The 22,555-nt window shown below is 47.1% G+C and overlaps 1 protein-coding gene across 5 annotated transcripts in view; it reads left to right on the forward strand.

The window, feature by feature from the left end:
- Positions 1–374: 374 nt before the first annotated feature.
- SHISAL2A (shisa like 2A) overlaps positions 375–22,555 on the forward strand; it is a 66,863-nt gene continuing 44,682 nt past the window's right edge. Inside the window, exons 1-4 of one of the 5 annotated variants that reach the window (XR_010987613.1) lie at positions 375–556; positions 6,452–6,591; positions 21,045–21,212; positions 21,319–21,396. Coding sequence is in view for 4 of the 5 variants with exons in the window: in XM_068140607.1 (XP_067996708.1) it covers positions 375–556; positions 6,452–6,591; positions 21,319–21,407 (411 nt within the window). In the remaining variant the exon portion in view is untranslated. Of the gene's footprint in view, positions 557–6,451; positions 6,592–16,171; positions 16,251–19,051; positions 19,122–21,044; positions 21,213–21,318; positions 21,767–22,555 lie in introns of those variants that run through there. The other 4 variants (XM_068140608.1, XM_068140610.1, XM_068140609.1 and 1 more) reach the window with 4 other exon arrangements.

Consider the following 22,555-nt stretch of genomic DNA (forward strand, 5'->3'; position numbering starts at 1 on the left):
TGAGACCCCATCGAGGCTTATAGATGAGGACAAACCCCCGAAGTCTCTCCCCGACGTGGGATGGGGCGCTGAGGTAAACCCAAGCCGCAGCCACAGACGCCTTTGAGGTGAGCAGCCCCGGGTGCCGCCAGCCCCTCACGGCTCCCTCCCTCCCGTTGTGGCGGGCGGGAAGCGCTTCCAGCTCTCTCTCACCTCAAGGCGCGGGCGAGTCGCGCCGCTCCCCGCTTTGCCTTGCCGCGACCCTGGCCGTTCCCGCCCGCTGCCAGTGCGGCCCCCTGCCCGCCCCAGTCCCCTACCCGCCCCAGCTCCGCCCGCTCGCCGCCACACCTCCCGCTCGGGTGCCGCCGGGCAGGCTGGCGGGCGGCGGTCGCACCATGAGCGCGGAGTGCAGCAGCTACCTCAACACTGACAAGGTGCTGGTGAGCGCCTTCACCTGCCCGCCGACGGGCGGCGACGCCCGCGCCGTCTACTGCTGCGGCTTCCAGGACGTCAAGTACTGCTGCGATGACCCCCACAGCTTCTTCCCTTACGAGCACAGCTACATGTGGTGGCTCAGGTAGGGGAGCCGTGCTTCCCGCTCCTAGTCTGGCATGGGGGGCGGTGGGGAGGCTCCGGGCGGGCGAGGCTCGGCGCCCCGGGGCGGCGGGAGCGCGGCGCTCGCCTCAGCTTGCCTACGGGCTTGTGTTTGAGGGGTACTTGTAGCCGGGAGCTTTCAGGCTGCTTTTGTGCGTCTGAGAGTTGCGGTACAGCTGCAGCTGCTGCCCAGAGAAACTGGTACTTGTGCCCGGGTGGTTTCTGAAAGAAATAAGTGGTGGTGTCCGTAAGGAAGCCCCCCGGGGATCGCTCCCTGCCTGGGTACAGAGCACCCAGAGCCTACCTGTGGCCTTGTGGGGTGAGGGGAAGGGCTGTCTGCGGGCCTGAGCGTGCCAGGTGCTGCGTACACAAAGTTCTCAGTGATTTCAAGCACTACGTGACTTTCCACTTGGAAGATGGCAGATACTTCGAGTTGTGCTGTCCCGGGTCACTGTGGGGTTCCCTCTAGCTCATCTGGATCTCCAGCAGTGGCCGTGAGAGCTGCACGCAGCCGGCCTGGCTGCTTTCTGTGCCTGATTCCCCCCACGCTGGCTGTGTATCAGGGTATTTGTACACTTCTGAGTGGTGCTTTCACTACCTTTTTGTATGGACTTGTTATCCTTGGTTTTGCCTAATCTTTTCTTGAACTTGGTTCTGCTGTCTGCTTCTGCAACCCCAGTGGCAGCAGTCACTACCTGCTGTTTTAAGCTACAGCCTTTTATGGTTGGTTAGTGCTGTTTCCTATCTGTTTTCTGGCATTAGTATTTTTGAGTGTGGTTTGAGTGTGATTTGATGAACAGCAATTGCATGTGCAGTTTATGCACAGTGTTCAAAATGTCCTAACTGCTTGGTATATCAGTTCCCAGCTTTCACCTCAGCTGGCTGAACCATCCAAGTCCTCTTGGATTATCATTGAGGCAGATGCTGTGTTCCAACTGAGCATTTTAATTGCCTCTCTTCCATAGCATTTTTTTACTCCTCAGTGCTGTTCTTAGCTCTAGGTTGACAATCTTGAGCTGCATGCTCGGGACGTGGGTATGGAAAGGTTTTAACACAGTGGCACAATGCTGCCTTCAAGTCTTGTTCTCAAAAGCCTCCCATTAGTGGCCAGCGTTTTACTGACTTTTGGCAGTGGTGCACATTGACTCTGATTTCAGTGATCTGTCACTGATGACTTACAACTTTTCTTTGATTTCAGAACTGCCAGTTCTGAGTTAATTGTCCTGTAGGCTTGGTTTTGTTTGTTTGCACATTACATTCTGTATGCCAAAGCTTTTCTCTATCACTTCTGCCTCCTCACTCAGTTTTTCACAAGTCTTCTTCCTTGCCCTCATAGCATTTGATTGCTTGTTGGGATTTAGGATCATCAGAGACTCAGATTTCATTCTTCATTTCAAAGATGAGCAAAATCAGTCTCAGCACCGATCTGTGGGGACATTTTTGTATGACTTAAAACTATTCAAGAGTTAGTCAGTGCAGCCAAGGTTGGAGGTTGGACATACAGCGGAAGGGAAAGAGGTTGGAAGCTCCAGTGGGGAAATTGTTACTTATTTTGCTTTACTCCTGAGCTTTGTTTCTCATCCTAAATCTCTGCTTGACTCCCTCCATTAATTTGAAAGCACTGACTGAGTGCACCACCAAGTGGTTGGTGCTGTCTCAGGGATTACTTGTCTATGGTGACACAGGTAGAATTTCATTAAGCTGTTGCATATTTCTCTTGTGTTTCTCCTGCTGTAGGAGATGAGTTGCCAGACCACTTGACAGCCAGCTCTGACGGAAGCAGTTAATAGAGAAACCAGCATCCTAGGCAACCTGAAGCAATTGTCACTTGAAGGCTTATGCTATTCATTTTTCCCCAACTCACTACTGACTGCACTATGTTTAGAGCTACATACAGTGCTATCCCTTAGCATAATGGAACCATCTTTTTCCCTTCCACTCCTGTAAAAATTACAGTATTCAACAAGTGCCTCCTAACACCTGCTGCACAGGGAGCTGCTGAACAATCACAGCTAATTGACCTTTGAGCAACTTTGACACATTTTGGTTTTTCCTGAATTTATTAGGTGTAATTCATATAACTGATTTCTCATCCTTTCTCTTTTTGCTACTACTTCAAATAGTGTAGTGACTTTGGTTTTGTTAGAGCAGCCTAGGTTACTTTTCCCCATCTCTTGAAGAGCTGACCTCAGCAAAGAAGAGTGGAAGATGTTTTTTTGCTGTCTCTTGGAGCTGGCAGGAGCCCATGGAGCAAGGGAGAGAACGTTAGGAAAAGGCAGAGGTGCACAAAATACACCAAAATGCTATGCAGCTTTTGAAATCACAAAGCAAGAGGCTATAAGACACTGGTAATCAAAACACTGAGTAGCTCACCCTTCTGTGCCACATGCTGTGCATGTACATGAAGTTATTCTATCCTACTGTACCTCCAAAGCTAAGTGGAAGACAAGAACTGTGAATGTAGCACTGGTACTGAACTGTGGTGCAGATTTGGTCAACATTTTTGTTGTTTCTCACTGTTTTAAAATATTTTTAAGTTATTTTTGTCACTGTTAAATGTTTTATTTTGCAAGTTTAATGGCTCCTTGCAGTGTCAAACAGAAATGCAGTGTCCATTCCAAATCCATACCTTTTAGCAAGTTTCATGTAATATTATGGATTTGACTTACACTCTGGCAGGCCAAGGAGAGATTTTCTTCCAAATGCTTTAGTGAATGCCAGTAGAACCATGGTGACCTAATGCTGTAGCCCAGGTTTGCTTAGCTGTGCAGATCTCCAGGAATCTAGTTTGGCTTTCCAAAATAGCAAGGTTTTTTTTTTGCTGTATGCCCCTTCTTCCAGCCTCCTGGGAATATCTGTCTGTTTGCTGTGCAAATACTACCAAAAAACGCATCCCCGCAACAGCAGCATTAGGAACATTTGATTCACTGGGATTCAAATGACTCATGAGCTTCTCTCAGTGGACATGCTGCATCTGCTTAGGCAACATTTAATGTTTTCCTAGCTGTTGTTGGTATGGATGAACTAATTTTATGGAACAAAAATAACTGTAGGTGTCTGGTGCTTAGCATCTACTGACAGAAATGTTGATCACAGGATCACAGGGTGTTAGGGGTTGGAAAGGACCTCCGAAGATCATCAAGCCCAACCTCCCTGCCAGAGCAGAACCAGAGAATCCAGCAGAGGTCGCACAGGAACACATCCAGATGGGTCTTGAAAGTCTCCAGAGAAGGAGACTCCACAACCTCTCTGGGGAGCCTGTTTGAGTGCTCTGGGACCCTTACAGTGAAGAAGTTCCTCCAGTGCTATAGTTTCCATCCATTGCCCCTTGTCCTATCACAGGGTGCAACTGAGACGAGGCTGTCTTCTCCCTCTTTACATGGAGCCCTCAGATATTTATAGATATTGATTAGATCCCCTCTCAGTCTTCAATTCTCCAGACTAAGCCCCAGATCTCTCAGTCTTTCCTCCTCATCATGCAGTGCTCCAGTCCTTCAGTCATCCTTGTAGCCCTCCATTGGATTGTCTCCAGCTGATCCCTGTTCCTCTTGAACTGGGGAGCCCAGAACTGGATGCAATATTTCAGGTGGGGTCTTACTAGGGCAGAGTAGAGGGAGAGGAGAACCTCCCTGGGCCTGCTTCACACACTCCTCTTAATGCACCCCAGGATCCCATTGGCCTTCCTGGCTACAAGGGCACATTGCTGACCCATGGAGAACTTGTCCACCAGGAGTCCCAGGTCCTTCTTCCTAGAGCTGCTCTCTAGCAGATCACCTCCCAGCCTGTACTGGTGCAATTTATTCTTCTCAGATAGGACTCTGCACTTAGCTTTGTGGAACCTCATTAAGTTGATGACCCACTAAGCAGTTCCCTGGACAGCAGCCTGGAGAGCCATGGCGAAGGTGCTGGCAGAGAGGAGCCTGGGATAAAACCCCCCATGAATAATTTTTCTGAAGAGTCTTTGGGTTAATATTTCTTCTTTGAACAGATTCAGCTGTGGAGATCACTCTTAGTTTGCTGGTGGCTCACCTCAGCCTCCTGCAGTACCTTGCTTGGGGTTCGTTCATTTGGGTCAAGGTTTTGTCATATGAAGATGCAGAAATGAGGCAGAACTCAGGTGAGATCTCTGTAAGGACATATTCAGGTTCCATAATAAGTAGAATCTTACTTACCTGTAGGTTTGGTTTAAGCCCCCAAATGATAAAACTTTGTTTCATAAGTTCATATATACACAAACATGCAAGGGCACTTCAGTTCATGTAGATACCTACCATGAAAAATCTTTGTAAGGCTAAAGCTCTTCTTTCCAGGCCAATCATTTGAAAACAAATTATTTTGGTTGTGCATGGAGCAAAATGTTGCACAAACTTCATGAGTGGACATGACCAATAACTAATGAAAACTGTGTCTTAAAATCATACCAGTACCTGCTGTTCTTATCCTGATGATGTTAAGAGTTTCTCCTGTGGACATATCTGTCTGCTGCTTCTCCTGTGGACATATCTGTCTGCTGCTGTTACGGGAGCTTGCAGAGAAGCTTTGCAGTAGCTTCAATGTAAAATTCATAAAAAACCATCCTGAGGCACAGTTCTCCTCTCCCTGCAAGACCACAGCAGAATTGCTTTCTCACTGATGGATAGAGGCATTTTTATCACTAGAGGGTGGGGTTCATGGAATTCAAGGCATTCATCTGTCTTCTGTCCCTTTTACATCTGTCAAACCTGTAAATATGGCAGAGTGGTAATAAAAAGGTTCAGCCTCTTCATCTGTGACCAACAGGCCAGTCTTTAATTTCAGCACAAGTCAGTGTCTTGTCTTGGACTGTAGAAGAGATAGCTGGGCCTTTCTTTCATCCAGTGCTTTTTATGTTAAGAAAAGAGTTGAAAAGAAGATTGAAAATATGGAAACTACTGAAGAGATTTCTTTGTGTATCTGCGCTGTCTCACTGAATCTCTGTGCAGGAGGTATAAAGCAGTTTCTATCCTTCAGGAGTAATGTCCTGATAAAAATCTACATATACTGCTGTATGCTTGGCCTCTTGAACAATGAAGTTCCTGTTCCTTTGCATTTGTAGTGTGTAAATTTAAATCATGTTTAGTTTTCCTTTTATCCTGAAAGTCTCATGGAAGAACTTCTTCAGTCTTGACTGGAGATGTATTGCATTAACACAAAGGCTCAACAGTGTTCACAGTCTTCCACCCTGCTCCTCAGAGCTGCCAAAGGACTTGAATAACATGGCTTGCACATCATCTTGTGTCCTATTTTTAATGGGCATGTCATCTTTGGTGAGAAGTCTGTGACAAATGTATTCTTTGCTTGAAGTACTCTTAATAGGCTCTTCTTGCCATCAAAATGGCATTTCAGCCTAAAATCCAGCTTTTGTAGTTGTGGTGTTTGAGGGAAAAAGGGCTGCCTGCAGCACTGGGCTCCATCTTTGTGTGTGTGTGTATGGTAGTAATGGGATTATTTCTGTGATTGTGTTATGCTTATCAGGGAATATGCACTGCCTTGGAGAAGGCTTTGATCTCACTGGTGCAGCTACTGCATGGAGCTGCTTCTGGTTTTCATAAGCAGTTTAAATCAGAGCACTGTTACTTCTGATCTTCATAAACACAGTTTAAATCAGACTCAGGAGTAGCATTCTGAGGTTGCATGAAATGACAGTGAGGGTCAGCCGTTCAGGTGCAGTAACCCTTCTGGGGGCAATGAAATCATTCCAGTTTCTGCAGTTTAAGTATTGAGTTCTAAACTTTTGTTTAGAGTACAATACAGAGCGTTTCCCCCACCTGACTACAGGTAACCTCCAGGCATCACCCTGACCGTTTCAATGAGTGCCTCAGGCTGTGTGTAGCATCCTTTCTTTGTTTTTCTCTGGCAGTGTTGGAGCACTGGTGGGCCTGTCGATAGCAGCAGTGGTCCTCTTCGCCTTCATCATCACCGTCTGCGTTCTCTGCTATTTGTTCATCAGCACGAAGCCACGCAGCAAACTGGATACTGGCTTAAGCTTACAGATGACAGGTGAGTTGTTACTGACACACATTATCTCCTGCAGAGGAAAAGCCTTTTGTTGTCTTTAAGTGGATGTGGGGGAATCCAGCAGCATTCCTGTTCTTTCTAATGGGGGCCTCAAGATGCAGTCAAGTTAGCCTGCTGGTTTACCTCCTGAATGAAATCTGTAGCAAATTCAAATGAAAAAATGAAGACAAGCTCAGTGTATTTAGTGGCAGGAAGAATGTAAAACTTTACAAGACTAGGTGAGGGTGCAACAAAGAAGTCCCTTTATCAAGAAGAGGCAAAATGAGTCAGTTGCTCGGTATTGCTTGTCAAGGGTACATCATAGAATCACAGAACGGTCCAGGCTGGAAGGGACCTCCAAAGGTCATCCAGTCTAACCTTCCCACAGTCATCAGGGACATCCCCAACTACATCAGATTGCCCAGGGCCTTGTTGAGCCTCACCTTGAATATCTCCAGGGAAGAAGCCTCAGGCACCTCCCTGGGCAACTTCTTCCAGTGTTCCAACACCCTCATAGTGAAAAACTTCCTGATATCCAATCTAAATCTGCCCTTCTCTAGTTTGAAGACATTGCCCCTTGTCCTGTCACTGCAAGCCTGCAAGCAGTCTCTCTCCATCCTTCCTGGAGCCCCCTTCAGGTGCTGTCAGGCTGGTATTAGGTCTCCCCAGAGCCTCCTCTTCTCCAGGCTGAACATCCCCAGCTCCCTCAGCCTGTCTTCATAGCAGAGGTGCTCCAACCCCCTAATCATTTTCGTGGTCCTCCTCTGACCCTGCTCTATCAGGTCCATATCCTTCCTATGTTGAGGGCTCTAGAGCTGTACACAGTACTCCAGGTGAGGTCTCACCAGAGTGGAGTAAAGTGGCAGAATCACCTCTCTGGATCTCTGGCAATGCGGCTTTTGATGTAGCCCAGGCTGTGATTGGCCTGTGCTGCAAGCTCACACTGCCTGCTCATCACAGTAGTGCCTTCATTCTAGCAGCAAGAATCTCAAAAGAGATTTGAAGGGTACTTTCTTGTGACAGGGAGAGATCATTCTTTTTTTTCTTCATGCCTGACATAGGTCCAGGCTTTGAAATCTGGTAACATTAATCCCAGCAGTCCATTGCCTTGTGCCAAAATGTCCCTGGCTGATGCCTGCAGGAGCAGTGCTTGTAGCCAGCCCTTGCCCACTGGTGTGGCAAAGCCTCTTGCTGCTCCTGCATTTCATTACATCTGTGAAATTCTGCTTCAAGTTTTGGTGGTGGTGGTGGAAGGTGATGACTTTGCTCTTTGTTTTCAACTCCCTGAATGTTTAAATGTGGCTTCAGTAGTTTAACCACTAATGTTGTAGAAAGGAAAAGGAATGTTGTACTTATTTAGGTCTTGGAAGTTGAACAGGTTAAGAAAAGGGAATAATTTATGGAAAGAAATCCCCTCACCTCAAACTCTTTACTTTTAACCACTTAACTGCATCTGTACCTGCATGGCAATCAGTCACTAATGAGTTACTGTAATTATAGCTTATTACAGTGCAGTGAGCTCCCTCCTGAGTGTCTAGATAACACAGTCCGCTTCATACCAACCTCCCAATGTCTTGTTTTGTTCTCCAGAGAATGAAGGCTTTGGTCTAAAAGTGGCTATGGGGAAGTGCAAAGCCTCCCTTTGGAGCTACATAAACTAGGCAGCTGCCAAAGTGAAAGTCACACATTCAGCAAACTGCTACTAATCTGTAAATTGAAAACCTCGCTCCTGTCCTGTAGAGAGAGGGTGGAGATCAGACCTGCTACCTAGAACAGCCTAAATAAGCCCTTGGGTGGGATGAACAAAATGCCTAGTGATCTTCTACAAGATGGTTGTCTTCTAATTATAAACTGGCATTGTGCATTTGAGTGCATGGCTGTTTAACTGCTTCCCTCTGGTTTTCCTGCTATGGCATCATCTCTTAATCGATGCCAGAACAGCAGTGCTGTGTTTCTCCTGCTTTGTATTTTTGTGCCAGACACGTTTGGCATATGAGGAGATGGGAAGGGGGCAGATGCTACTGCAGTGCTGCTGCCAAGTGATTCCATCTTTCTCTACAGACCTGCACCCTGCTGCAAAGCCACATTATGCTTGGGCATTAGAGATAGTTCCTCTCTTCCTATCATGAGGTGAACAACATCCTGAGGCCCCCACTGATGACCCAGTGTTCACATAGCTTCCTCTCTTCTCATTCCAGGTGTTAGGATGACAGGAAGCTGAGAGATCTTTGCTTATTCCTAACCATCACATGTGTGTTTTGAGCTTTACTCAGACAGCTTTGCTTTGTTTAAACTGTTTGGACTTCGTTTGCATCCTGTGTTTTTCACTTCTATCCTTCTGCTGCTTTGACTGCTCCAAATGACAATTACTTTACACCTAAATTCTGGTGGCTTGAGCTGTTGATGAGGTGAGTTGCCAGAAATGGAAAGCCAGTTGCTTTGCCAAGGTTGAGAAACCTTTGGAAACGGCGAAGGATTTCACTGACAAGCCTGAATGCTTGTCTTTATTATACTTGGATTTCTTCTGCATGGAAGTCATGCAAGCTCTGGGTACCTTATGAGATGACTGGTTAGCTGCTTGCAGGCCTGGGGGACAACAGAAGCATCTGCTCTCCTCTTTCAGTTCTTCTGAGATTTGAGCATAGTTATATAGAGACAATAAAAATGGATTAAAATATTGGAACAGTTTTTTGAAGCTTCAGAAAATGTTAGGCCATGAGCTTTAACTGAGAACAAAGTTCAGCTCTGCTTTCTGAGCTAGCACAGTCTTGCCTTTAGATGAAGGCTGTGTAACTTGTTTATGAAAGCAGCATTTCTGTGTTCAATTCCACAATAATACATCAGCTCAGCTGGAGTTTCGTATTTCCTTAGGAATAAAATTGATTAATATATTCCTTTCCTCCCTTGTGTGATAGTAAAACTGGTCATCCAGTGTGGGCTCATTCTAGATCTAAACATAGAAATTAAATTAGTTGAGTTTTCACAGCATGTTAGGGGCTGGAAGGGACCTTGAAAGATCACAGAATCATAGAATTACTGAGGCTGGAAAAGACCTCTGAGATCATCAAGTCCAGCCTAGGACCTAACACCACCACAGCAGCTAAACCAGGCCACCAAGTGCCACATCCAAGCTTTTCTTACAGACCTCTAGGGATGGCGAATCCACCACCTCCCTGGGCAGTCCATCCCAGTGCCTAATCAGCCTTTCTGTCAGGAAGTGCTTCCTAATTCAGGAGGAGACTTGATGGGGTGCTTGGTGCCATGGTTTAGTTGTTTAGGTGGGTTGGATTGGTTGATGGGTTGGACACGATCTTGAAGGTCTCTTCCAACCTGGTCTCCTCTTCTCTTCTCTTCTCTTCTCTTCTCTTCTCTTCTCTTCTCTTCTCTTCTCTTCTCTTCTCTTCTCTTCTCTTCTCTTCTCTTCTCTTCTCTTCTCTTCTCTTCTCTTCTCTTCTCTTCTCTTCTCTTCTCTTCTCTTCTCTTCTCTTCTCTTCTCTTCTCTTCTCTTCTCTTCTCTTCTCTTCTCTCCTCTCCGAGCCTCTCCTCTCCTCTCCCCTCCCCTCCCCTCCTCTCCCCTCCCCTCCCCTCCCCTCCCCTCCCCTCCCCTCCCCTCCCCTCCCCTCCCCTCCCCTCTCCTCTAACCTAAACCTCCCCTGGTGCAGCTTCAGGCCATGTCCTCTTCTCCTGTCACAGGTTTCATGGGAGAAGAGCCTGACCCCCACCTGACTACAACTTCCTTTGAGGTAGTTGTAGAGGTGATAAGATCCTGTCTAAGTCTCCTCTTCTCCAGGCTGAACACCCCCAGCTCCCTCAGCCTCTCCTCATCAGGCTTTCCTTCCAGCCCCCTCACCAGTCTGGTTGCTTTCCTCTGGACCTACTCCAGCGCCTCAATATCATTCCTGAAGTGAGAGGCCTGGAGCTGCACACAGTGCTCGAGGTGAAGCCTCGAGCCCAAGTCCATGGGCAGAATTACATCCCTGTCCAACCCCCCTCCCAGAGCAGGATCACCTAGAGCTGATCACACAGGAACACATCCATGTGGGTTTTGAATATCTCCAGAGAGGGAGACTCCACAACCCCCCTGGGCAGCCTGTTCCAGTGTTCTGTCACCCTCACAGGGAAAACAAATTTCCTCTTGTTTTCATGGAACCTCCTATGCCTCAACTTAGAATCATAAAATTATAGAATCAGTCAGGGTTGGAAGGGACCACAAGGATCATCTAGTTCCAACCCCCCTGCCATGGGCAGGGACACCTCACACTAGATCAGGCTGGCCAGAGCCTCATCCAGCCTGGCCTTAAACACCTCCAGGGATGAGGCCTCAACCACCTCCCTGGACAACCCATTCCAGGGCTTCACCACTCTCATGGTGAAGAACTTCCTCCTCACCTCCAGCCTGAATCTCCCCACCTCCAGCTTCATTCCATTCCCCCTAATCCTATTACTACCTGATATCCTGAGAAGTCCCTCCCCAGCCTTCTTGCAGGCCCCCTTCAGATACTGGAAGGCCACAATTAGGTCACCTCAGAGCCTTCTCTTCTCCAGACTGAACAGCCCCGACTCTCAGTCTGTCCTCATAGGAGAGGTGCTCCAGCCTTCTTGTGCTGTCATTGGGCATCACTGAGCAGAGCCTGGCTCCATCCTCTTGGCATTCACCCTGCACATCTTGATAAATATTAGTAAAGTTTCATGTGTTTCTACTTGTAAGGTCGTCATATGGGGTGCAGAATGGCTCCCTTACAAGCAAGACAATGTGTACAGGCAAACAAGAGCATCCCATATCATCTGGAGTTTCCAGTCCAGTTTCTTACCAGGTCTAGCATTTCTCAATAGACAGCAGCAGTGGTACTTCACCTCTTTCAGTGAAATCCTTTCCTTCTACAGGCAAATTCTTAGCTCTTTATACTCTGTTTTCTTGTTTGCAGTCTCCCTCAGAATGCGGTGTTCAGCTAGGACCTGGCTTGTGGGTTAATGGTGTGCCTTACTTCAGTGTTGAAGTGCTTCTCAGTTTTACCTCTCTTTGTCTTCTTGCTGCCTTTCTGCCACATCTCAAAAGGAGACACAACAGCAGGGAAGTGTCATGGTTTTCAATGCTTTGTGTGTCAGCATAGACATTAGTGTCCAGGGGAATCTTGAAAGGACATCACTACACTGAAGACCTTTGTCCTTTTGCTAAACAGATGGCTCTAAAACTAGCTGAAGAGAGGAATTCTCTGGTACAGAACTGAGCTGTTCCTTTTGAGACCAAGGTGGAAGGCAAGTCATGAGAGCACACTTTTTCTTAGCACAGAGAATTTGCTTTTTAATCATCCAAACTACTCAATAAGCTCTTCCTGAAAGAAAGGATTTTTCACTGAATTCATTCTAAGTGTTTCTATTTCTTCCATTTGAAGGCTGGAGAACTGCATAAGTGTTTCTTGGTAAATAAAGGCCCCAAATCAATCCAAGCCAAGCAGACATGGATTTTCCCAAAGATTAAAGGGTTTGGTTTGTATGCTTTGTTCTCCTTCTAACCTTTGTGCAGGTTTATCCTCTTCTAAATGTGGGGAACTCAGGAGTCACAAGATTGCAAGTGTTTTGTTAAGGCTCAATAACCAATGCTGAAGCATCTAAGGGAGATGAGGAAAACAGTAAAGCTTGCATAATTGTTAGGAAAGGAGCAGTGGACAAGCAGAAGGGGAGAAATCTAGAGGCATATCTGCTGCTCAGCCCTGGGGGGAGATGTATGTATGCTTCCCTTGACCAGCAGTTGAAGTGAGAGGTTATCTCTACTGGCCCCTCAGCATGAGTTTTCCAGCTTGGTGACCCAAGCAGTATGCAATCACATTTTCTGAGTTGCCCCTGCATTTCTGCCAGCATTAATTTGGGAAGAGCTCTGGGGCAAGGTGTCCTCATACCACTGTGAAGTGAGAGTAGCAAATAACATATCATGATGGCAACTAACATTTGTCTTTAAGGCTTAGCACAGGAATACAGCTGAGTATTCAGAGTCAGACAACAGGGCTATTTGGGTTGCAGTGTGAAGAGAATTGTGACCTTGCAAATTACTTCTAAGTGCTGAGAAAAAATGTTCATTAATAGAAGAGATTAATCCCTTCTTCTTCCAAAGCAGTGACACAACAGTATGCAAAAGTTCATGGTTTCATTTCATAATAAGGAAAAACTCAGCTGGAAAGACAGGTGGCCTTCCTGTCCCTATTTCTCTCCTTAATTAAAGATTCCTCACAGGGCACTATTCAAATACATGAAACATTCAGATATTTAATGAAGAAAGCACCCAAATAGGATAGGATAGGATAGGATAGGATAGGATAGGATAGGATAGGATAGGATAGGATAGGATAGGATAGGATAGGATAGGATAGGATAGGGTAGGATAGGATAGACCAGGTTAGAAAAGACCTTCAAGATCATCAAGTCCAGCCTATCACCCAGCATCATCTTATCGACTAAACCATGGCACCAAGTGCCTCATACAGTCTCGTCTTAAACACCTCCAGTGATGGTGAGTCCATCACCTCCCTGGGAAGCCCATTCCAATGGCAACCCACTCCTTCTGTGAAGAACTTGTTCCTAACATCCAGCCTAAACCTCCCCTGGCACAGCTTGGGTCTTTGTCCTCTCCTTCTGTTGCTGGTTGCCTGGGAGAAGAGACCAACCCCTTCCTGGCTACAACCTCCCTTCAGGTAGTTGTAGAGAGCAATAAGGTCTCCTCTGAGCCTCCTCTTCTCCAGGCTAAGCAACCCCAGCTCCCTCAGCCTCTCCTCATAGGGCTGTGCTCCAGACCTCTCAGCAGCTTTGTTGCCCTTCTCTGGATTTGTTCAAGTATCTCCATGTCCTTCTTAAATGAAGAAGCCCAGAACTGGACAGAGTACTCAAGGTGTGGCCTAACTAGTGCTGAGTACAGGGGCACAATGACTTCCCTGCTCCTGCTGGCCACACTATTCCTGATCCAGGCCAGGATGCCATTGGCCTTCATGGCCACCTGGGCACACTGCTGGCTCATGTTCAGCTGCTGTCAACCAGTACCCCGAGGTCCCTTTCTGCCTGGCCGCTCTCCAGCCACTCTGACCCTAGCCTGTACTGCTGTATGGTGGTGTTGTGGCCAATGTGTAGAACCCAGACCTTGCACTTGGTCCTGTTGAACCTCATGAGGTTGGCTTGGGCTCACCTCTCCAACCTGTGCAGGTCCCTCTGGATGGATCCCTTCCCTCCAGCATGTCTGCTGCACCACACAGCTTGGTGTCATCAACAAACCTGCTGAGGGTGCCTCAGTGCCACTGTCCATGTCACTAACAAAGATGTTAAGACTGGTCCCAGTACTGATCCCTGAGGGACACCACTTGTCACTGGCCTCCACTTGGCCATGGACTCATTGACAGCCACTCTTTGGGTGTGGCCATCAAGCCAGTTCTGTATCCACTGAATGATCCATCCATGGAACCCATCCTGCACCAGCCTGGAGACCAGGATGTGGTGCGGGACAGTGTTGAAGGCTTTGCTCATTTCCAGGTAAATGATATCAGCTGCTCAGCCTTCATCTGTTAAAACCCCAAACATTTCCTTAGGAAACAAAGAAAATTCCTGGTTTGGAGCTGTGAATTCAAATTTAGTGACAGTGTATCATTAGCTCAAAGTTACATCAGTGGGAAAGATGAAATTTGGCTGTGTTTAAATTGGACTCCATAGCTTTTTTGTTTCCCAAACTTTCTTGTAGCAGGGAGGGCTTTTTTTGCAGCTGATGAAGTCAGGTTTTTTACTGCAAAGATACCCAGAGGTGCTGTAAGCTGGTTAAGATAAGAAATCTAGACAGGCTTCAAAATCAGAGTACCTTCCTCTACAACTAATCAGGAATGGGTTTTTTTTCACCTTTTTGCTCCTGTTATCCCTTTAATGCTTCCAAAAAACAAGGGTGACACTTTTGTCATGCAAAGTAGTGTGTGATCCTCCCCCCCCCATGCAGTGAATAGAATAGAATAGAATAGAATAGAATAGAATAGAATAGAATAGAATAGAATAGAATAGAATAGACCAGTTTGGAAGAGACCTTCAAGATCATCGTGTCCAACCCATCATCCAACACCACCTAATCAACTAAACCATGCAACCAAGCACCCTGTCAAGTCTCCTCCTGAACACCTCCAGTGATGGCGACTCCACCACCTCCCCGGGCAGTCCATTCCAATGGGCAATCACTCTCTCTGTGTAAAACTTCCTCCTGGCCTCCAGCCTGAACCTCTCTTGGTGCAGCCTGAGACTGTGTCCTCTTGTTCTGGTGCTGGCTGCCTGGGAGAAGAGACCAACCTCTGCCTGTCTACAACCCCCTTTCAGGTAGTTGTAGAGAGCAATAAAGTCACCCCTGAGTCTCCTCCTCTCCAGGCTAAGCAGCCCCAGCTCCCTCAGCCTCTCCTCATAGGGCTTGTGTTCCAAACCCCTCACCAACTTCATTGCCCTTCTCTGGACTCGTTCCAGCAAGTCAACCTCCTTCCTAAACTGAGGGGCCCAGAACTGGACACAGTACTCAAGGTGTGGCCTAACCAGTGCAGTGTACAGGGGCAGAATGACCTCCCTGCTCCTGCTGGCCACACTGTTCCTGATGCAGGCCAGGATGCCATTGGCCCTCCTGGCCGCGTGGGCACACTGCAGGCTCATGTTCGGCCTACCATCGACCAGCACCCCCAGGTCCCTCTCTGCCTGGCTGCTCTCCAGCCACTCTGACCCCAGCCTGTAGCTCTGCATGGGGTTGTTGTGGCCAATGTGCAGAACCTGGCACTTGGATGTGTTAAATCTCATGCCGTTGGACTCTGCCCATCTGTCCAGCCTGTCGAGGTCTCTCTGCAGAGCCTCTCTACCCTCCAGCAGATCAACTCCTGCCCCCAGCTTGGTGTCATCAGCAAATTTACTGATGATGGACTCAATGCCCTCATCCAGATCATCAATAAAGATGTTAAAGAGCACAGGGCCCAGCACTGATCCCTTGGGGACTCCACTACTGACTGGCCGCCAGCTGGATGTGGCACCGTCGTGCCTGGAGATAGTGTTTGGAGAGGGGTGAATGTCACAGAATCACAGAGCATTAGGAATTGAAAGGAACCTTGAAAGATCATCTAGTCCAACCCCCCTGCCAGGGCATGGTCACCTAGAGTAGGTCACATAGGAAAGCATCCAGATGGGTTTTGAATATCTCCAGAGAGGGAGAATCCACAACCTCTCTGGGCAGCCTGCTCCAGTGCTTTCTGAGGTTTCTGCTCTGTTTTCTTTAATATGGGAACATTTTTGCCATTTCTTTTAGGGACACTGATTTCCTACTATACACCCTACTTGCACCATAGTGCTGCTACCTCAAACTACTCTTCACCTTGATGTTTATTGCTTTGTAACACAAGTAAGTTAATAACTGCAGCTTCTCAGAGGCTCAGGAGTGGAGAGTGGAATGGCTCTGGTCTGTCACATCCTGTAAAAATTGCAGAGGACAATTCCAGGAACATTTTTTCTCGTGCATGGGGCACGTCTGTGGATTCTTACTTGTAACTAAAGCAAGAGTAATCCTCTTGGTTCTACTAAAAATGCTTTTGTTTTACAGACAGTGAGACCAGAGGCAGTTCAGTATGTTAAAAACCAGAGGGACTGGATGGATTCTACCAATGCTGTGATGAAAATAGGTACAGTGAGAACATTTTTTTCACCCTGCCCTGTCGTATTTGTACACTTTCTGCTCTGTTTTGTACCTGGTGATGCAGATGTGGTAAGCATTTTCAAAGCACCATGGTTCTTCATGTGGGATTTTAAAAAGCATTTTGAAAAGCACTAGAAACCCCTCTCTGATTTACTGATATATGCCCTGATGCAGTCCTTGCACAGGAAGGTATCTACAGAGACTTACCAGAGTCCTTCCACAGAGAAAATTTCTTCTTGATTTATTTGTGTGTACTTGTACTCTGATTCTCTGGTGGAAGCCCCATTCCTGGAGGATTTTAAGGCCAGGCTGGATGTGGCTGTGAGCAACCTGATCTAGTGTGAGGTGTCCCTGCCCATGGCCAGGGGGGTTGCAACTTGATGATTCTTGAGGTGCCTTCCAACCCTGACAGTTCTGTGATTCTGTGAATGCTTCATCACGATTATGTGCCAGAGAGGAAGACATTCATTCCCCTTATGCTGTCTTTGTCCTTTCCCTATTGCTGTCTAGGATGAAAAGAGCTTGGTAAGGAGGCAGCCATTGCCAACTTTTCATTTAAAACTTCTTTAGTGAAGAGGTGCTAGAAGGGTTCTGTGTGACAAAGGGTAAGAGCAGTGAAGTATCTGGTGGGTAGTTTAGTCATACTCTGTTTCTTGGAGGTGCTACCTACTAGTGCTGAGTCAACTCTGGTAGAGCTGAGAGGGATTATCTTGCAAAAGTAAAGTTTCTTGCACTGGCTTGATTGACTCTACAACTATCTGAAGGGAAGCTGTAGTCAGGTGGGGGTCAGGTTATTCTCCCAGGCAACTTGTGACAAGATCAGAGGGCATGGCCTGAAGCTGTGCCGGGGAGGTTTAGGTTGGATGTTATGAATCACTTCCTTGGGGAAAGGGGAATTAGACACTGGAATGGACTGCCCAGGGAAGTGGTGGAAAGGGGAATCAGACACTAGCAGGAATACCAGGGAGGTGGTGGAGTTGCCATCCCTGAAGGTGTTTGGGGCAAGATTGGATGTGGCACTCAGTGACATGGTCTGGTCGCTGTGGTGGTGCTGGGTCATAGCCTGGACTTGATGATCTTGGAGGTCTATTCCAGCCTTGATGATTCTGGGAGTCTGTGATTATGCTGAAATCATGTTTAAAGGTCAAACTTCCTGTGGCACAGACCATGCAAAACAGTGTTTCAGATGTATGCCAATGCAGATGAATTGTACTGCAAAGGAATTTATGAATAATGCAGAAAACTTCAGATGGCATGAAACATACATTTGATGTTCTGCAGGGGAGGAGAGTTTATGGCTGAGCCCCCACAGAATGTGAAGATAGCTAGAGATCAGCAGTGGCTGTCTTGGGGGGAGCAAGGGAAACCCTGGGCCTGTTTGCTCAGCAGTTACTCTTAGATGAGCAGGAAAAGAAATGTGTCAGAGTTCCCTGCCTTGTGTCTTTTCTCTTGTACCCTTAAGAAAACCAAACACCCTGTGCAGGCTAAGTGCCAACACATCTTTCCCAGCCTCCTTATTACCAACATAACAGGTTAGGTTGGGTTGCTTGTCCTCATGGAAATACTTCAGTGTAACAAAACTCACTTGGAAACTCTTAACCACCTCCACACTTATTTCTGCCCTCCACCCTCCACACCCCACCCCACCCCCCTTTTTCTGCTGTTGCAAATGAAATGGCTTGTGGAAGGAAAATGCCATGGGAAGACTAAAAATGATCCTGCAGTCAGAAAGCTTTCTGTAGTGAGAAAAGCCAAAAATACCTGGGAGAGGTGTTAAGCACTGAGATGAGACCCCAGCTCAGGTCTGTGAGTGTGGCATTGCTTTCTGAAGGCCACGAACCTCTCATCTCTTCATGCTTCAGTTCACCCACCTTCCACTGTGTTGCAGACACTCATCTTTGTGGAGTGCTCTGAAGTGTAGCCTGCTGAGCACTGTTGCTTACAGGAGGAGAGAAACAGGGAGAGATATGAAAGGCCAGCTGCAAAGGACTTACAGCCTGTAGGGGTTGAATCCATGCATTATACAAAGACCAGGAAACTGAGAAGCTTTTTTGAGGGTGAATTAACCAGCCTTGGGTTAGGGGTTTTTTTTTTGGCAAAATTGAGTTGGCAGAATCATGAAGACTCAAAGTACCTGAGACCTCTTTTTGGGCTAAACCCAGGAGATCTGTGTCCCCAGTCTGTGAGCATTTTTGCTTCCAGATCCAGAATGGAGCAGCTGGGAAAAGTGAGACAAGGATCTTCTCTGAAGCTCAACAGATAATGTGGTTAAGTGTAGGTAGAAATTCCAGGGGTTTAATTGCTTTTTGTCCTCTTGCTTTTGATGTTCTCTGCTTGTGGCAGATTTCATGCCCTCACTAGGGTGCTAGTTCACAGTGCAGTGATAAGCCAGAGAGTCTATCACTGGCTTGCAAACCTTCCACTGGTGTGAAGAAGCTACATGTGGCAATTGGATTTGATTTAGTGTGCATACATACTCAGACAAATTCATTGGGTCTTATTTAGGAACAGGACCCCCTACACCCTTGCAACTGATGTAGTTCAGCATCCAGTTCAAGCTTGTTGCATGCTCTTTTCCAGACAAAGGGCAAACACAGCTCCCAGCTTTAAAAAGGGAAAGGAACTAGGTAGCTGGGGGTACTGCTTCAAGCTGGAAGTGATAATGTATCAAACCACTAAACAATTATGTGTGAAAAATCTGACACAGCTTTCTGGAACAGGCTGCCCAGGGGGATTGTGGAATCTCCTTCTCTGGAGATACTCAAGACCCTTCTGGATATCTTCCAGTGTGATCTGCTCTAGGTGATCCTGCTCTGGCAGGGATATTGGACTGCATGATCTTTCGAGGTCCCTTCCAGCCCCTAACTTTCTGTGATTCTGTGATTTCATGAAGACAAGTCGTGACAAACCAGTCTAATTTCTCTTTGTCCAGATAACTGTGCCTGTCAGGTAAGTGAGAACAAGAGGCTATGGCTACAGGTCTGTTGGAAAATGCAAAGTGGGCTTCAGTGGTTCATTCTCAAATGTTATGAGGGAAGCATGTCTACCTCAGTTTTGTCCTTAGCTCCTCCTCACAGGATATGCCTCCCAGCCCTTTCACCAGCTTTGTTGCCCTCCTCTCACCACATTCAGCACCTTAACTTCCATCTTGAACTGTGGGGCCCAGAGCTGCACACAGTACTCACTGAGGATAAATGCAGTGGGATCACTTCTCTTTTGGCCAGTTGCCTATACTGTGTTTAATGCACCCCAGCATGCTGTCTGCCCTCTTGGCAGCCAGGGTACACTGTGGAACACTGGAAGGGAGGTGGTTGAGGCCCCTTCCCTGGAGATATTCAAGGTGATGCTCGACGAGGCCATGGGCAACCTGATCTAGTTGGGAATGTCCCTGCTGACTGTGGGGAGGTCAGACTGGATGACCTTTGGAGGTCTGTTCCATCCTGGACCAGTCTATGACTCCTCTTGAGCCTGCTGTCAGGCAGATGCCAATGCTGGGACAGAATACAAATCTAAGTGTATCTCCTATGCTTTGAGTTCAGGTGGTGAGGAATATATAGCTACAAGCATCCTCAGAGCCCTGAGCAGAACAAGATCTGGCATCTACAAAAAGTATTGCTGGTAACTCAGCTGAAGTGTCACTCAGTCAAGCAGTACTGAAGTGATGTTCTTTGCTGGTTAGGATGCTCTCTGCTGCTAGATGCCATCTGCCTTGAAATGCAAGATTTCACACTTCAGAACTTCTGTGGCTGAAGTAGCTGAGATTTTCTGGCCAGACTTCAGTGTGTGTCCATTGCTTTTTGCCTGTTCAGACAGGCATCTGCTGCTGAACCCACCTGCACCAGCAGCTGTTGTGCTTTGCCTCAGGAGCCATCCTATTTTAATGAGCAGTGATTTCTTTGTATAGCATTTCTTGGAGAGTGGTTTAGGATGTATTTTGGTATCCTTCATGATCAAGGGCACATGATGTGAGTATGTCTATAACTAAAAAGGCAAAATGGACCATTTTACATAGACAGTGTTTGTGCATTTTCCAAGAGACATAGAAGTGTTAGGTGAATGACTCTGTCAAGGATCTGGACAGGCTGAAACATGTCCAGAGAAGGGCCATGAGGATGATCAGAGGGCTGGAGCTCCTCTCCTATGGAGACAGACTAAGGGAGTTGGGGCTGTTCAGTCTGGAGAAGAGAAGGCTCCAAGGAGGCCTTGTTGTGGCCTTCCAGTATCTGAAGAGGGCTACAAGAAGGCTGGGGAGGGACTTTTTAGGGTGTCAGGGAGTGATAGGACTGGGGGGAATGGAGCAAAACTAGAAATGGGTAGATTGAGATTGGATGTTAGGAAGAAGTTTTTCCCCATGAGGGTGGTGAGACACTGGAAGAGGTTGTCCAGGGAGTTGGTGAAAGCCTCATCCCTGGAGGTTTTTAAGGCCAGGCTGGATGTAGCTGTGAGCAACCAGATATAGTGTGAGGTGTCCCTGCCTATGGCAGGGGGGTTGGTACTGGGTGATCCTTGAGGTCTTTTCCAACCCTGACAACTCTGTGATTCTTTTTAAAAGCCAGTTCAAACCAATTGGGCTGATTTTCCCCATACACAAATATCTGAGGCTGGCAAAGAGAAAATCAGCCTGACTGGGGCAAGTGTAAGGCCAGCCCCAGAGAGTGGCAACTACTAACAATTCTGTAATTGTATGATTCTATCTGCTAAGCCTGTTTGGTTCTGTTTTAGCACTGTTGAGGCTTGAGTCTTTATCACCTGCAAGGTGAAATCCTCTCTTGCACAGCAGAAGAGCAACAGCAGATCTGCCCATCCACATACATTCCCAAGGAAGCATTTAGTTTTTCATACCTCCAGTGGTGCCCTTCAGAGGTGTAACTCTTCACACCATAAAGGCTAGCACTATAATGAGATGCTTGAGAAGAAGTCCTTCCAGGGAGGAGCATTGAGCTGTGTGGTATGTTCTGCGTTTGTTTGTAGGTTCTCCTTACCAACTCTGCTCTGCAGCAGAGGAAAAAACTTCCTGTTTGATGCAAATCAGAACTGTGATTGGTATTTTGCAGATAGAGCTGCATCCTTCATGAGGCCCTCACTGAGGCAAGCTGTTGACAGAGCTTCAAGAAATTTCCTGAGCCACCAGGATGGACACTGACTGTGAGCCACTAGAACCTGACACACTTCTCCAGAGGTGGTTCCTGGCTTTTCCAACCACTGTGGATGACCAGAGGCCAATCTGCAGCTGTGCCAGGAGATGTGTTTGTGTGTGCTTACTGTTCTGAGCAGTGTTTTGGTTTGCACATACCAGCTACTGCTGCTAGTTATTTTCCTGTGAATTGTTGCTTTGACTCTGTGAAGTTCCAGCAAGAGGACAGAGTTGTCAAGCAGAGCAGGTATTGGCACTCCACATTGTCCAAGCTTTATTTTAAGCTTTCTCTGTGTGCCATCTCAATGTGGTGTCTTCACATGCCAACTGTGGTTGTCTTTAGCTAAATGTGATTGTTCCATGCACAGTGCCTCAATAAAAGCTGGCATTTGTTTGTGTTGGATTCTTCTCAATTTGCCCTGTTCCCTCCCCTTTGTTTCCTCACAGCATTCTCACAGATATTAAAATCATCTCAGTGGAAGAATTTTCCAACCAAAAAGCAAAGTCAGTAAGGAGTGAGGTTTTTTGTAGGGAAGTTTGGACTTCAGTACCTGTTCTCATAGGAAACAAACACTGAAAGGAATTGAAATGAGCATCCTGAAAACTTTGGCAGATTCTATGCTAGAATCACAGAATCACAGAAACATTCAAGTTGGAAAAGACTCTCAGGGTCACCAAGTCCAACCCAAAACCCTGCACTACAGGGGTCACCCCTGAACCAGATCCCCAAGCACCACATCCAACACACCTTTAAACACATCCAGGCTTGGTGACTCCACCACCTCCCTGGGCAGCACATTCCAATGCCTGACCACTCTTGCTGGGAAAAAATTCTTCCTAATGTCCAGTCTAAACCTACCCAGTCACAGCTTGAGGCCATTCCCTTTTGTTCTCTTCTGTTTTGTTGAAAAGAGACCAGCAGCAGCCTCTCCACAACCTCCTTTCAGGTAGTTGTAGGGAGCCATAAGGTCTCCCCTCAGCCTCCTTTTTCAAACAAAGCGGCCTCAGCTCCTTCAGTTGTTCTTCACAAGATTTCTTCTCCAGGCCCTTCCCCAGCTTCCTTGCCCTCCTCTGCACTGGCTCCAGCACCTCCACATCTCTCTTGGATTGAGGTGCCCAAAATTGGACACAATACTCAAGGTGTGGCCTCCCCAGAG

This window comes from Melanerpes formicivorus, unplaced genomic scaffold (genome assembly GCF_026170545.1).
Source record: "Melanerpes formicivorus ecotype bairdi unplaced genomic scaffold, bMelFor1.0.p_v2 SCAF_7, whole genome shotgun sequence".
Lineage (NCBI taxonomy): Eukaryota > Metazoa > Chordata > Aves > Piciformes > Picidae > Melanerpes > Melanerpes formicivorus.